The 17,913-nt window shown below is 25.8% G+C and overlaps 1 protein-coding gene across 2 annotated transcripts in view; it reads right to left on the bottom strand.

Annotated features, from left to right (window-relative positions):
* Positions 1-16,688, bottom strand: part of emc (Basic helix-loop-helix domain-containing extra-macrochaetae) — a 122,074-nt gene extending 105,386 nt beyond the window's left edge. Inside the window, exons 1-2 of one of the 2 annotated variants that reach the window (XR_010576248.1) lie at positions 15,394-16,688; positions 2,902-3,042 (exon numbers count right to left, since the gene is read on the bottom strand). Coding sequence is in view for 1 of the 2 variants with exons in the window: in XM_065504336.1 (XP_065360408.1) it covers positions 2,998-3,042; positions 15,394-16,038 (690 nt within the window). In the remaining variant the exon portion in view is untranslated. Of the gene's footprint in view, positions 1-2,816; positions 3,043-15,393 lie in introns of those variants that run through there. The other variant, XM_065504336.1, reaches the window with a different exon arrangement.
* Positions 16,689-17,913: the final 1,225 nt, after the last annotated feature.

Raw genomic sequence — 17,913 nt, 5'->3', positions numbered from 1 at the left:
GTTAATCTTAATGCAAATACAAAATTTCAAACATTTTTATGAAGAAATAATGAAGTTATGTATTTTTGGCCGGAATTGACCACCGTGCAAAATCGGGAAGAATATTTTTTAACACGAATTTTTTTGTACCAAAAAAAATTTTTTTTGTCATACATTTAAATTTACTAATAAATTTAAAAGAAAAAATTTTGTTAAAAACTTAAAAAAAAAATTAAAACTATTTAGAAAAAAATTTCAAAAAAAAATTATAAAACTATTTTGAAAATTTTGTTTACCTAAAAATATTTAAAATTTATATTTTAAAGTATAATTTGGTGAAAGGTATATACGATTCAGCACAGCCGAATATAGCTCACTTACTTGTTTTAAGTCTCGGATTTATTCTTACAAATAAATGTTTTACATTCGGAATATTTATTTGAATATTGCATGCTACTTGACCGATTTGGAGAAAAGAAGCAACTTCATGTTTAATGCATTAAACACATTGAAGACAGCAGGCTACACGACTTCACGAACACAGGCTGCAGTTGCAGTCGTGTGGCAGCTACTGTATTTTTTTTAAAGACGGCAGCTGCAAAGTAAACCGCTGATTTATAATTCAGTGTTTCAGTAATTCATTTTTTTTAATTATTGAATTTAGTAATTAAGATTTAAACAATTATTTTGAGTAAAAATATATATGGCTGTAATTAATCATGTACCTGTTATTAATTTATATCAATATGGTTATCAAAAACTTCTCTTAATTAAGTAAAAAAAATATATATATATTTTTGAAGTACTAATTTGATTTACATTTTGTATTATATTAGCAACACTATTCTGTTTTGTAGTTGACAAAAATAGGAATTAGCCTAATTCGGCTGCAGCGGCAAAAGCATTCCTGTGGTCGTGTAGCTGTGCTGTCGTCAAAAGAATCATCTTCATATAAACTTGTGTATTTTTATTTTGACAGATTGCAGTTGGTAGCCAGCTGTCTTGAATGTGTTTAATGCTTTAAAGCCTTTAAAACTGGTTGAACAATTTTGACCCATAAGTACTGGATAAGGGTTAAAGGTAATTTTATGATATTCTACACCCATCTATCTCGTTTTTAGTACCGGTTATTATACCCTACACCACCATAGTGGGGAGGGTATTATGCGTTTGTGCAGATGTTTGTAACGCCCAAAAATATTAGTCTAACACCCGTCGACTTAGAATCACTGAGTCGATTAAGCGATGTCCGTCCGTCCGTCTGGTCGGCTGGCTGGCTGTCCATGTAAACCTTGTGCGCAGAGTACAGGTCGCAATTTTGAAGATATTTCGATGAAATTTGACACATATTATTTTTTCGGCTCAAGCACCAAGCCTATTGAAACTGGCTGAAATCGGTCCATTATTTCACCTAGCCCCCATACAAATGTCCTCCCGAAATTGGACTTTATCGGTCATAAATGTTTAATTTATATATGTATCTCCACAAATTCCGCTCCAAATAAGTTTTATATACACAAAATTCATGTCACCAAATTTTGTTACGATCGGTCCATAATTAGTCATAGCTCCCATATAGACCCGCTTCCGAAAATCACTTTAACATGCATAAATCGCTTAAAAATGTTGGTAAACTCTCAAAATTCAACATAGTTAACTTGAATATAGACATAAATCACACGACCTAATTTCATGGTGATCGGTCCATAATTGGTCATAGCCCCCATATAAGGCCCACTTCCGAAAATCACTCAAAAATATAAATTATTGAAATTTAAAAAAAAAACATTTTTTTTGCTCTTTTACTTAGTGTAGGGTATTATATGGTCGGGCTTGACCGACCATACTTTCTTACTTGTTATTTGGATATAACAGGATTCTTCCTTTAAGTCCTATGACACACGTCAGACTTGTTTTAAAAAAATTAAAAACAGATTTGTTTTATATTTTCATTAATATTTTAGATATTTATTTATTAAATATTTTTTTGTTTTGTTTTTTTTTTTGTTTTGTAATATGTATTTTCTTAATAAAGTTTTGTTTATTTTAGTACTTTTTTTTAATCAATGCTAATTTACAAAGAATTACAAATATTTTAAAACATTTTAATATAGAACAGTAATTATTTTAACCAAAAAAAGAAATGATGAAAAAATTTATAAAAAAAAACACATTTATAAGATAAAAACTCTATTATACACTTTGTACATAAAAGAAAAAAAAATTCATAATTATTATAAAGTTAATGTATGCTACAGATCACAGAACATATAAAAATTAATAAAAAAAACAAAGTTTTAGTTAAAAGGGAGAAAAATTAAAGCAATTAAAAATTATATTAAAAATAATAATAGGAATTTCTTACTTAAAAACAAAAAAAAAATATTATTTTTTTTTAAATTGCAATTACATTATAAAATATTGTTTTAAGGAATTTAAATATGTTAAAAAAATATTAAAATTAATAGGATAAAAAAATTATTATTGCTTTGCATTTAAAAAAGATAACTTAAAATTATATAAAAACTTAAAAAAAAAACAGAAAATTATTGAACTTTTTTTTTTTGAAAAAAATTATTAAAGCTATTTCAAAATATGTGTTACATATTTTACTTGCAAACATTTTTAATTTAATATGGTTTTTTTTTGCTCTTTTTTCTCTGTTTTCAAAACTAAATTTTGCCATGAAATTTCCAATTATTATAAATAATTAAGCATAAAATTAGTTTCTTGTTGTTTGTTATAATGTTTTCTTTTGTTTTTTTTTATACTAAACTAAAGCTAAAATTATAATTAAAATTTATATAAATTGTTTAAAAACTAAATAAAATGTTTTTATTAAAAGGCTGCTTTTAAATTATTTTTTATAGATTCGAGTTTAGTTTTGTGGTTTGTTTTATGAAAAAAGCAGCCTTTTATCGTTTTTTCAGGATTTTCTGTTTTTTTGTTTAATTAAATGAGGAATTCATGGTTTTTAATTAAATTATTAAAAATGTTAAATAGTTTTACGTGTGACATCTAACATGGCTGCCTGCTGCTGTCCAAGTCTTTTTCATTGATTAACTGTAAAGAAAACATAAAAAATAAATACAAATTATTATTATGGTTTAAAATGTTTATAAAAAATTTAAAGAAAGAAGAGCTGAGTTTTGTTTCGTTTTCAAAACAATTTTGTTATTCGCATTATCATCATCATCATCATCATTAAACAACAATTTCCTACAAATTGCACGTGTTCATTTCTAGAGTTTGTTTTTTAAATAATTATCGCAATTGGGAATGTTTTGTTGTTTATTTTTTTTACCCTACTCAATTAGTTTGAACTTCATTTATGATTTGCCAATACTTTTCAAAATAGCTCTATTTTTACTTAATTTTATTTAGCCGCTTTGCTTTCAGAATTAAGGAAAATGGAATCCCTTTTTGATTTAATATTCTTTTAATTCTGAATCAAAAAATTTCCATACATTTTCTCTAATAGCGTGATTATCAGCTGCCTATGCTAACCCTAATTATTACATTGTTTTTTTTTTTAATGAATTGTTGCTGTGTTTTTTTGAAATATAAAAAAAAACAAATTTTAATTTGTTTGTTGTTGCTGTTTGCAATTGAAAACAAATTATTTTTAAATACTATTTAAATAAATAGAAAAAAATACAAAACATTAGAAACAAACAAAAGTGCAAAGTTCTATAAAAATGGCGCTTAAACAAATAGAAAAAAGTGTGTATAAAAATAAATGGCGTTTAAGCTTTTAAAAAAATAATCAAAATACATTTGAAATATGTACTGATAACATGCTGCTGCAGCATGTTTTTATATTTTAACATTTATATGAAAAATTTTAAAATATTTTCTCATTTCTCATGTTTTTTAAGCAAACTTTGTTAAATTATTGTTAATTAAGCATTTTGGAGTGAAATGGAATTTTGGGGATTTTGTTAAAGTTTTTGGGAATTCTAGAAAACACTGCAAAAATAGTTATTTAAAAAGGGTTTGTTAATTGTTTATAGTCTATTTAAGGAAAATTTGTTTAAATATGCTTAATTTAGCTTTTTAGCTTGAAATGGTATTTTGGGGATTTTCTTAAAGTTTTTGGGAATTTACAGAAAATTGTTCAAAATTATTTATATGAAATTAAAAAAGGTTTTTTAAGGAGAATTTGTTAAAATATATTCAATTTAGCTTTTTTGGGTGAAATGGTATTTTGGGGATTTTCATAAAGTTTTTAGGAATTCAAGAAAAATTTGTCCAAAAGAATTTATATGCAATAATAAAAGGTTTTTTAATAAGAATTTACTGAAATATACTCAATTTAGCTTTATAGGGTGAAATGGTATTTTGGCGATTTTCATAAAGTTTTTGGGAATTCAAGAAAAAACTGTGCCAAACATTTATATGAAATTAAAAAATGTTTTTTAATGATAATTTTCTAAAATATACATAATTTAACTCTCCGCTGTGTAATAGTATTTTGGGGATTTTCATAAGGTTTTTGGGAATTTACAAAAAACTGTTCTAAATCATTTATATGAAATTAAAAAATGTTTTTTAAGGGGAATTAATTAATTTAGCTTTTTTGCGTGAAATGGTATTTTGGGGATTTTCATAAAGTTTTTGGGAATTCAAGAAAAAACTGTTCAAAAGCATTTGTATGAAATTATAAAATGTTTTTTTAATGATAATTTTTAAAAATATATTCTGTTTAGCTTTTTCGGATGAAAGGGTATTTTGGGGATTTTCATAAAGTTTTTAGGAATTTACAAAAATCTGTGCAAAATCATTTATATGGAATTATAAAAGGATTTATTAATGAGAATTGGTTTAAATATACTAAATTTATCTTTTTGGCGCGAAATGAGGTTAAGGGGATTTTCATAAACTTTTTGGGAATTTAAAAAAAAACTGTGCATTTGTTTTTAAACTAAGATCTAGGAATTTGTTTATAAATTTAGATAATGATTATTTTGAAAAAATAGGTTAAATGGTACAAACATGATTTGGGGTAAAAAGGGCGTTAATACTTGTAAGTTAATTAAAGAAATCATATTAATCGTTTTATTCTTATGATATATTTTATTTAAAATTGACTACATATTTATGTAAATATGTATTTGTTTTACAAAATCATATTCACTAAATTTCACAAAGTACTTTTTGAACTTTAAATAAAAGTACCTACTAGTTTGTGGAACACAGTGTTTCGCTTATGTTTTCATAACTTAACTTCAGCTGAATAAAGTTCTAGCAGAATTAGCACAAAGTTCAAAATGTTATGGAACTTTTTTTCAAAGTTTTTTACTTCTTTACTTTTACGGATATATAAATATGTATGTTTGCCCTAAATACTTTGTCATACCAATAAAACTGGTATAAAATAAAAATTCAGAATAATTTGCCACACAATGATGCTGAATTTTTTTGATACATATTTCTTTATATATTTTGTCATAAAACAAAATTTTATTGTTGATTTTGTGTAAAAAATTTTTATGAATTGTACTGACAGCCATACGTAAGTAAACGCACAGTGAGGTGATAGTGTTCACAGAAGATCAACACAATACATTGAAATTTGAAAAAAAAAAAAATAAAAAAAAAATTAATTTAAATTACAATACTGTATAAATATGTATAAATAAATAAAATAAATTTAACACATGTATGTACGTTTACAAGAGTACATTATAAATACACATGTATAATTTATTTTTGATTTGTATTTTTTATTTTTTTTTAAATTTACATGTCCGCTACGAGTAAATACAAATTTAACAATGCATGAAATGAGGTCATGTTAGTAAGAATATAGTTGTTGTTTGTTTTTTGGGTTTAGAGACAGTGCGAAAGGTGATAAATTTAAATTTATATGAAATAAAATTAATGAAATTTTTTTGTCAAATTCTTGAAAATTTGTTTCAGTTTTTGACAGTTATATTTGGCCAAATCATATAAATTATGGAGTGGCTCTATATTCAGGACAAGTTTGGACAAGATATGTTATTGTAGCTCAAATGTGTATAAAACAATGCCTACAAATATGTAAATTCACAAATGTGACTCTTTGTGTCAACCACTGATTTAAAGTGTTCGTGATTTTTAAGGCATTAATGAGGAGAGTTTTTTTATAGGTGTTTTCAGTGACAGCTGATAGTTGATTTTTGCAGTTTTTTGGACAAAAAAGTTACTTAATTCTTTTTTTATTAAAAAAAAAAAACTTTTTTAAGAAAATATAACAATTTGATGTTTTTCTGTAAGGTATCTTTACGGAGAACATTTTGGTAAAAAAAAACATGTCCTATTTTTCGAATATGTCTCCCCTACGCACTTCGGAATTTTACCTATTTGTTTACGGAATTTTACCTATTGTTTGTTTATTTAAAATTTAAACTTTGGGCCACATGTTCAAAAATCCCAAAGCTTGGCTCAAAATACATAAAGCAGCTTTGGAAACCTTGATGTGTTCCCAATTTGTCACCAAAGTATTTAACCAGCCCCGAAGGTAATGTGGACCCTATGGGCAAAATTGTAAAAGTACCATTTTTGGGATTTTCGCTCCAATTTTTAGGAATTGCGGGATTCCCTTTTGACAAGTTTTTTTTTGCACTTTGTTATTTATAATGACTTTTTTGCTCCCATTAAATACAGAGAATTACTTTAGTGCCATGAATATTTGGCTTTGGTGTCGATTAGGCTGGTTGGCCGATCTTCACATTCGATCTCTTACGCTTCGAATGGATCGTAATGGATCAATTTTTCATTGCAAATAATCACCCCTATCGTGAAAAACATGTGAAATGTATGTTCCCATGAAATATTCATTTCCCTCGAAGGGAAAATTGCTATCGTGATATTCCCCTGAACCTTTCATTCACAATAGTTGATTTTGTTCGTAACAGCTGTCTATTGTTTACAAAATTTCATCTAAAAATTTCACAACATGGGGAATTTTTTCACGTGAACAATGTTTATGAACGAAAAATGGGAAAAGGGAACATATTTCATGTGAAATATTGATTCGCGATAGGGGTGAATGATTCGGTGCAAAATTGATTTTCTTTTATATCGCTCAAACATCATTTCGGACACGCAAAATCATTTTTCAAGGTCTTCAAACTTTTTTGGCTGGCCTGGGATATCTTTGTCTTCCGTGTCAAAATCGCCACTTCTGAACTGAACAAACCATCTTTCGCCTTCTAACCGATAGAGCACATTCACCATAAGCTTTAGTATGTAATTGGTGTGCTTCAGCGGCATATTTTTTTCAAATTAAAGAAGTAAAGCAAAACTTCCCGCGTATGGCGCTTTGTTGGCACAAAATTCGACATTTTCGAAGCAAAAAAAACGTTCTTGTTTACACTTTAATGTTCAATAACTAAGTGAGAATAAAAAATAAGTTATTAAAAACAAAAACCGTTTTCAAAAGATACGTCATCTATTGAAAATCCCGTATTTTTAAGTCATAAACCAGAAACGATCGAGCACTTGAATATTACACGTCTTATTGCAATACAGCACGATTTACTGTGAAGGGTGTAAATTTATATAATTAATAAAGCAAATTGGATAGATATTAAAAAGATTTTTCTCATTCATTCATGTTTTTTTTTTTTTGGATCCCCGACTAATATTGCTTCTATGCTAAAAACAATACTCAATTTAGCTTTTCTGCTTGAAATGGTATTTTGGGGATTTTCATAAAGTTTTGGGGAATTTACAGAAAACTGTCCAAAAGCATTTATATGAAATTATAAAAGTTCTTTTAATGAGAATTTGTTGAAATATAATCAATTAAGTATTTTTTTCATAAAATGGTATTTTGGGGATTTTCATAAAGTTTTTGGGAATTTACAAAAAAACTTTGCAAAAGTATTTATATGATATTATTAAATGTTTTTAATGAGAATTAGTTAAAACATAACTAATTTAACTTTTCGGCGTGAAATGGTATTTTGGAGATTTTCATAAAATATTTGGGAATTTAAAAAAAATTAAAATTTTTCGAAAACTTTCGAATTGTCGCACATATTTAAAATTTTTCCTTAAATATTCAATAATTTTTGTATCAGGGAAAATAAACATTTTCTTAAATTATCCAAGATTGATCAAATCCATATAAAATGATTTAATAAAACAAATTGGATGGATATTAAAAAGGTTTTTCTGTGTTGTATTTCTCCGCCTCTATAAAAACAGCCCTAATGTATTATTTGAAGATTTTTTCAGGGATCACTAACTAATATGCTAAAAACAATTTCTTTATCATCACATGAGTAAATATAATAATTTTTCTTTATTTTTTTTTTTCAAAAAATATGTAAAAAATTTTTTTTTCCAAAATTTTAATAAATTTGTAAAATTTCAAATTTATATTTCTTTGTGTTTTCTCATAATATATGTATCTTGTTTTATATTTTTTGTTAAAATGTTTGTATTTTTTTTTTTGTTAAATTTCATAATAAATTATAATTTAGCTTTTTTTGTATTTGTTGTTTTTTTATATACTTCTTTCTATGCTGAACACCTGCAAATACTTAAATTTATTTCATTTTCGCTTTTTTTATATAGAAATACAACCATACAAGTATTATATATAATTTTTGTTGTGTAGTAGTAGTTTATTGTACTAAAAAAAAGCATCACGCAACTTAAACACTCAAAATAAAAAAACCAACAACAATAAAAATTAATTTTTTTCTTTTTTTTTGAAAAATAAAACGAGACTAAAATTTTTGTTTAAAACAACATTTTTATCATCATTATTTAGATGAGAGCCAGAGAAAAACAACACCAACCACGATCGACCATCATCATCCTAAACAAAAGTATTTTTATTTTTTTTTTTTGTATGAAAAATAATCATCATCTTCATTGTCGACATTCACACGCTTTTAGTATGAAACATATAAAAATAATAATAAAAAAAATTAAAGTGAACTATTCATTTGTTGGTCAGTCACTCACTTAAAGTAAATCTTTACACAAAAAAACAGGGGTGTTCACAGTTTGAGGCAATTGATTTACAACAATCCTTTTAGCGTCTCAGTTTAAAAAAACTTAATGTTTTGAAATACAAGAAATTTGTATGAATAACTCTGGGAAAAGTTTTGAAATTTTAATATTTTCTAATTCTAATGATTTCATTTGAATTTTTTCTAAATTTGTTTTATTTTCTATTTCCCTTTCCAAACTGTGCCATGCCTTAATATTTTTTAAATATATTGTATTATTTTTGTTTTTGTTAAATCTTAATTTTTGTTGATTGTTTTATTTTATATTTGTTTTTGTTTATTTGAAATATTCATCATGTTATTTTGTTTCCCTCTGCTCCCTTTAGAGGTTATCTTTTTTTGTTTGTATACTTCTTTTTAGTATTTTATTTTATTTATTTCTTCTTATAAAAATTTGCCGCTTTTTTATATTGTTTAAATGTTTTTTTTAAAACACAAAAAATCAAGTTTAACAATTTATATTTTTTTGTAAATATTTTAGGTGAAATCTGGTTTTTTCGTTGTTGTTGTCGGTTGTCGGTTGTGTTAATTATTTATGATGGGGGATTTTTTTTTATAAAATTTCAAGATTTTTACAGTTTTTTTCACTGTCTTCTCAAGTTTTTTTTTCGTTATTTTTTTATTATTGAACACAAACAGGTGCGGAATACATAATTTATGGATTTTATTTAAATATTTTTATAGGGTCTATTAGATTGTTTTAAATAGGTATTGCAGTATGTATATTATGAAAAGTTATCTAAGAGTTATTAAAAAAGTTTAGAAGATTATTTTGAGAAAAATGCTAAAATCTTAATCTTTAAATGTTGAGGTTTTTTAATAATAAAGGACACTTTAAAACAATATATTTTAAACGAAATAAATCGATAAAAAATTAATTTTTTAAACTTTACTCTTCCATTGCCATACACAATTTAAAGTTAAAATATTCTTGAATATTATTTCTTATAAGAACTTGAATTTTAATATATTGTTATTGCGATTCTCATTTTATAAATCAAATCGTAAGCAATTTGTATGAAAAGGTATGAAATTAGAATATTTTCAATATAAATTTTACAAAATGAGTGCCTACGCAATAAGCATTTTATCTGGAATTCAAGTTGAAAACAAGTGTAATTCAAGTGTGTTACACTTTATATCAATACATAAATTCATGCCACATATTTTTTGTTTAACATGTCATAGTTTTTAAAGTTAGCAGGGATGTGAGAATTCAAGCAGCTTTAATAGGAGTCACCTTTCTGATTTATTTATAAATAGAGTTTTTGCATAAAAAAGTCTTAATTAAATTTGGAAATCACTTTAAATATATCCGTCGGTCTCTTTGTGTTTATAACCGTTAATTATGATTGAACTGAGTGTTTGGTATTGAAAATCTGTCAATTCGCTTCAGTGGAAGTTCAATTGTTTTGTTGTTAAATCTATATTATTCCGATATATTTACAAATAAGACTTTAAACAATATGTAATACGTAACTTTTCATAAAAAATTACAGATTTTTAGTCTGGTTTAACATAGTTACTCCATTGTTTTTAATCTTGAAAACTCTTTTAGTCTGGAGTTTAAACCCAGGAAAATTTATTTCTAAATACCTCATACATATCGAATATTATAGGAGAAGCATTTTTATGATTGAGGACCGAAGATGACCGATGTGCACTTAAACTAAAATTTTTCTAAAAAATCAAAAATATTATTGGTTAAGATATTCTTGCTGTAAGGGTCAATATATTGGTCCTCATATTGCTTAAATATCACTCTATTATATCAGTTATCGAAATATTTGGGGTGATGTTTAAGTTAAATGTTAAATGAAAATTTTTTTTTGCAAAGTGAGAGACAAAATAATGGGGTTAGTCTATACATTAATATTAAAAGATGTTATAATTTTGTTTAATAGTCATAATTTAAAATACGAAATATTTGGCTGTTGCTTTTTCTTAACAAATTTATTTAAAAAACTAAGATTTTGTGTAAAATGAAAAACTATTAATGTTTATTTTAAACACTTAAAAAAAGTGTAAACTGGATACGCGGAAAATTTTTAATTAATTCTTAACAACTGCAATGAAAGTGCACAGAGAAAACAGATTCGTAATAGCAACCGAATTTGTTGCCAATCGAATGATTCGGTTGCACACATAGAATTTGTCGGTTATATCAACAAAAAGTCAGTTGATAAAGAAGAATTTCGGTTGAAGCAACCAAACTTTTGTTACCTCTTCTAAAATTTAGTAGCCATAACTGTAAAATTCGGTCACTATGGTAGAATAATTCGATTGGCAACAAATACAAAGTATTCAATAATTAACTAATTTGTATGTGGGTTTAATGAAACCCCAAACAAATTTCTTATACTTTGTAAAAGCATTCGTTAGATATTTAGAAACTTCTTATCAAACTGTCATTCTATTATGTTTTTTTATTAAAAAATAGGACTATTTTTCGTATTTCAAACCGAATTTAATATTTTGTATTATTAGTTTAGAATTAGCTTATTTTTAAACTGTATGCTTTTTTTTAATTTTTTGAAATTTTTTTAATTACACTGTGCTACACCACAAATATGCAGGGGTTTTCATATATCAATTATGTTTTATTGGAGTCCATAGAGTTTGGAAATATTTATAGTTTTTCTCGAGCACTTTTTGGTTACGGTCGTTAAAGTTTCAAAAAACGCACTTTAAGTTTATCGTGAGGCAGTTAAGTATTTTTTCTTAATTTTGTGGAAAAAACTTTCTAAAGTACCTAAAAATCTTTTAAAAATTTAATGAGTTGTACTTATTTTGAATGGTAACATGTTTTTTGACTTTATTGGGTTGTATAAAATCGACAATTTTATACATAAAATTATAAAATAATTTTATTATTGTTTGAATTGTTAACTTTTCTAAAAACAAATTATGAATTTTTTAAATTAAAAACTAATTTCTTCATGTGTATAATTATGAATTACCAAAACTAGAAATGTTTATAGATGTAAGAACTATTGTGAATTATAAAAACTCTGTACTAATTATAACTTGAATTGTTTATAAACAATGTGTACATAAATAGTATTAAAAATGAAATGTACCTAGGTTAAGTTATGGCTTATAAAAATCAAAAACTTCACTGGCATTCTACCTTTAAATCGAATAAGATTGAATTCTCTCAAATAAAACCTAAATTATAAATTAAAACTTAAAGCCAAATAATTTATTTTCTCTTTTGTTAAAATAAATTATAAATTAACATTTATATTTAAAAACTTACAAACTAATTAAAACTTAATGCTAAAATAAATAGTTAAAATCCATTAAAATCAAAATTAAAACATTATCGAGTTCTCATTAAAAAACAAGCCACACACACATACATCACATATCCAATAAGGTGAGCACACAATCATATACACGCAATCATACACACTCAATCTTGTAACATAATACTAATCTCATATCCATATACCAAATTACATTCACTCATAATAACTATATTTTCTTCTCCAATTTACTCTACCCATGTAATTCCCCGTTCTACCGAGAAATTACACACGTATTTCGAGGAATTGGTGCCCACTCAAATCATCCACACTATTTACAGTCCACTCCATCCCATATAAGACACAGTTCATCCAAACTTAAAGGCATCAAATTTCTGCAGGGTTTTTTATATAAATGATTGTGGGTGCATTTATTTTAACTTCTGTAATTCAGCCATTTTCTAAACGATTTTAGAAAATGTTTAAAAAGTAAAACTAATATCATTCAAACAAGAGAAACAATTTTAATTTTCAAAAGAACATATTTGTAATATTTTGAAATTGTAACTTTAAAAATACCTTTATTTCACGAAGTGATCGGGAAAAACTGTAAGTATTTCCATACTCTATAGACTTTAACAAAACAGAATTGCTGCATGAGAACCTCTGAATATTTTTTTCGTTCACTTTTGTATTACTGTGCTATTTCTATTAGTTGGAAATTATTTTCAATTATTTTAATACACGGTTTCTTCTAATATTTCTTATGGTATGGATAAATAAATCAGTAGTTCTATTATATTAAAATAAAGACGATTTTAACAAAAATAAACATTATGTGTCAACCCTAAAAATTTTTTAAAAAAATATTATTTTCAATTATTTGATTGCATGGTTTCTTTTAATATTTCTTATTAAATCACAAGTTTTATTCTCTTAAAAGACTTTAACAAAAATAAACTTTAAAATGTTATTTGTAGTTAGGCTGAAGAGTTAATCCTAATTTTTTTTTTTTGTTCTGAGAACGTATAGACCTTAAATTTTTAGAATTCGCTTTAATTCTGTTTCATTATCATAACATGTTTAACAATTATGCGAAAATTTCCTAAGCAAATATTGTATCAGTGATCAAATCTGTTTGGATCAAATTTTGCGCAAAAAGTTTGCTATAATTTTTTTTTTTAATTTTATTAGGCAAAAAGTTTAGGTAAGCGTTTAAATGTGATCAGTACAACAAAAATATGTTTAAATATATTATGACAATATGACCTAATAGGAAACTTCAAAATTCATCCCAACCCGATTGTAAGAGTACTTGTGCAAAGCCAAACCCGATCAAGGCTACGTAGAGCAGATCTACCACCCCACTAAGATGAGTGAACAACTAGTTTTAATTTTAGTTATAAGATTTAAATACTTATTGTTAGGCCTATAAAGTGCAGATTCAATAAATAAATAAAGCGTAAAGCTTTCAAAGCTTTATATAAAATTTTGTATGGAAATTTTGTTTTTGATAAATTTAAAAATTGTTTATGAATTGCTTGAAAAATGTGTTTCATTCTAATTTCGATTTAAAATAGATTTCGTTAAAGCACAATAATTTCTTAAGAGTTGAATGCTACTTTACAGCACGATCAATATTTTGAGGATTTTAAAAGGCAAGTCAAGTCGCATTTTCATATAAATGTTCTTTTATTTTTTTTAAAGCATCCTGAATTTAAACTACCATAACTCAGCCATGTTTTTATGTTTAAAAAATAAAACTCATTTATTTCAAGCAAGAGAATCAATTTTAAAATAATTTTCAAAATAAATTATTTGTGAAGTTTTGAAGTTATAACTTTAAAACTAAAGTTATTTCACTAAAACGAAGTGATCGGAAAAAACTGTAAACTGTACTATTATAATTAATATATTAATCGTTTTCTCAGAATAAAAATTGGAAACTATGTTCTGTAACATTGATCTATTCATATCTAAATCATATTTTTTTTTTAAATTTTTAGTTCATATTTGGAATTTTTTGAAGCTTGTTTTCCAATAATAAATGCATAAAAAAACTAAAATCTAATTTTAGAAATGATAATTAATAAATGTCAGTTAAATATTTAAGGCTTTATACTCTACAGATTAGAAGAGTGGTGCTGAAGAAGGAAGTAGCGGTCCAGAAAATGTATTACATTCTGCTATATGTCTAGAATAATTACTTTTTCAATGTATTCTATACTTTGCTACAATAAAAATTTAACTTGCTGAATAAAAAGTTGAATCAAATTTTCTAAAAAAAAATTATCAACATTTTTTTGCCACTTGATTATATTTTAAAAATATGCATAATTTTCACATTTTTGAAAATTTTCTAACTTTTTCCAAATTTCCTAACATCTTGTTTTTTGTTTATTTTCGAAATAAATTGAAAAATATATTTTTTCCAAATTTCCTACGTTTCTAACATCTTGTTTTTTTTTAATTAATAAATGAAAAGAAAATCGAGTTTATTTTTATGTTTTAAATTTATATAACAAATTTTTTTTTATTAATCATTTTTGTTTTTAGCTTAATTATAGGTTTTAAATTTTATTTATAAATATTTAAACAAAGCTTAATTACACAGAAAAAAATATCACATTTTAAAAATGATCATATAAAAAAAAAATATTAAAAATTTCTTAAATTGCTGCCAACCTCATTGGAAAGTAACAACATTTAAATTTTACAGATTCTTATATATTTTTTTTAAAACAAACAGTAAATAATAATTTTACAAAAAAAAATAAAAAAAAAATTATAAAAATTGGTGGTACATTACATAGTTTTTTACATTTTACAAAAATCTTAGTTTTTTTATGAAATTTTCTTTCAACTTTGAAATTGTTCATGCATTCATAGATAAGTGCTTTAGAGATGCTAAATATTTCAGTCATTTCTTGTGACATAAGTCTTTTTATAAGGCCTTTTGCAAGGACTATTCGTGGGCCAAGACAGACAGAGACTTAGTTAGACATTTGTTTTTGTTTTTAGCAAAACTTCATTTTTTTTAATTTCATACTTTTTACAGAAAAACAAAACTCTACTTTCCTTAGAAAATATTTCTTCAGTAGGGGGGCGGAATTTTAGTTTTACAAAACCATATTCTTTTTGCAATGGAAACCTACCGTATGTGATGATAAATTTGTGGCAGCAGATGTTGTTGTGGCTGCAGCTGTTGATGATGGTGATGAGGTTACAGCCGCTAAGGAGTTGGTGGTGATGGAGTTGGAGGTTGCTGTTGTATTATTAACTGCTGATACAATCATTTGTTGTTGCTGCTGTTGTTGTGTGGCGGGTAAAATAGTATTTGGTGTTTGACGATCAACCAAAGGCTGACGCTGTGCCGGACTAGATTGTTGTTGTAGTTGCATGGAACCATTTAAACGTTCTTGTATACCCTCATACATCTCATCATCTTCCTCGTCATCGCCCTCATCATCATGGCCATTGTTGACAGCAGCAGTAACTCTTTCCAAATTGGCGGTGAAATTTAGGGCAGCCGCAGCATCAAAGTTACTCATTTCGGGATGTGTCTCCAATTCGGACTGCAGATCGCAAATGTAGTCGATGACATGCTGTATGATTTCCAATTTGGAGAGTTTGCGATTTTTGGGCATGAATGGTACGAGATCCTTGAGTTTGGACAAGTACATTTTCATTTCGGCATTTTCGCCATCACCACGATGATGGGGAGGACGATTAATGCGACCGTTGGGATTGATGGCGGGCATGGAGGCACCGGTTTGACAGACGGCCGTTAAAGATTTCATTTTAGAAATAATCGCTTTACGTTCTTTTAGTAGAATTTTGAAGGCTGTTTATTGAAAGCGTCCAAGTAGAGTTGTTGTAGAGCTCAGCGGTTTATTATTTTATTTTCAAAAATAAAAAAAAAGTATTGCGAGGTTTTTTTTTATTTTTAGATTTCTTTTTTTAATATTTATTTTTTTCCACAGTATATTTTATTACTGTATATTGTATTATTAGCTTGACACTTTTTATTTTTGCTTTTAAGTTATTAAACTTAATTATTTTTATTTCTTTAAAATATTTTAAATTCTTGAAATATATTTTTCAATACACTTTTTTATAATCCACTGTGGGGTAATTTGCTGCGTGTGAGGTTTTAAACCGTAATCCGTTTATTAAGCGTTTTGATTTGTTTTTTTCAAATAAATCTTGTTTTTATATTTTTTCAAAATATTTGCTGTTGGTTGTAGTAATTAAAATATTACACGACGTATAATGTTTTCTGCTTTTTCTAGCTTCTTTACGCTTTGAGTAACAAACTCGTTATGAGCTCTTACTACTCAGAGCATCGCCTTTTATACCTGCGCCAGCTAACTCCGCCTATAACTGAGCATATTTGAACATTTGTTTGCATTCTCTGTGATAATTTTCTGTTACCTAAAGAGCATAAAACTAAGCACAGGGGGAGAGCAAGCATTTTTGTTATGGTTTGTTAAATACTGTGTGTTTGTGTGTCATCATGGGAAAAAATCAATGCATTTTCGTTTCGTGGGAAATATATTTAATTTTATTTTACTATTTGTTTTTCAGATGTTAGTTTTCTCAATACTATTTGTTTGTAGTTATTGTTGTTGTGTTCAATTGAAAATAAATGAGGGTCTGATACAATGAGAGCGTATGAAAAGTAGTTTCTTGGAGAATTTCTATAAAAGAGATAAGCTAAGAAGAGTGTAATATGGAGAGAATGAGAGATAAGAAAATATTCTTTAAATATGGGGGACTTTTTTCAATACAATATTTCATAAATTTTGTGGAACAACTTATCACAGTAACATTTTGAAATCTTCTTCGAAACAGACATAGTTTTCAATCCTGTAAACTACATCATTTATATACAAAAATTTGTAACCAAGATAACGAATTCTTAGTGTGTATTTTATCATTAAATCTGGTTTCTCAAGCTACACTGTCTGTAATCTCACATGAGTCGATAAGACTTCAATCTAAATCTTTAAAGTTTTTCTTAATCAATTGATACAGCAACAAAAGAACGTGGCGGTCCAGAAAATATATAACATTTTGCTATTACTTTTATAATGAATTCCTTACTTTATTACAATAAAATTTTTACTAAAGCCAGCATAATTTTTCTTTGAAAAATCTATTAAAAATTTGCCTAATTTTCATATTTAGCAAACCTTTCCAGAAAGAAATAAAGATTTTTTAACTTTCTAGCAAAAACTAATTTCTAATAGATGATAAAATAATGTAGCCAAATTATCCTTACATCTTTTGGAAATGTGAACAAATATAGAATATTTTATTTTAAATTTATATATAATTTTTTTTTATTAATTAATTTTGTTTTTAGGTGAGAAAAATTTGTTATTATTGGAAAAAATAAGTGATAGAAAACAATGTTTGTTTAAAAAAAATTGTTTTATAGAAAATAAAAAATTGGTGGAATAAAAAATTTAGTAAAAAAAATGTTTGTTGTGGAAAAAAATTGCTGGTTAAAAAATTTTAATAAGTGATTTCTTCCCTATTTTAAATATTATTGGACAAATTCACTTTGTTGAAAAAAACATTTTTGTTAAAAACGATTGGTTACAAAATCAAAATATGTTTCCGAAATATGTCGGTCCGAAATTCTATATTCATATTATCTATGTGAATAC

The sequence above is a fragment of the Calliphora vicina genome, chromosome 3 (genome assembly GCF_958450345.1).
Source record: "Calliphora vicina chromosome 3, idCalVici1.1, whole genome shotgun sequence".
In the NCBI taxonomy this organism is placed as follows: Eukaryota; Metazoa; Arthropoda; class Insecta; order Diptera; family Calliphoridae; genus Calliphora; species Calliphora vicina.
The sequence above is the reverse complement of the archived record's forward strand: the minus strand, read 5'-3'. Positions and strand labels throughout refer to the sequence as shown.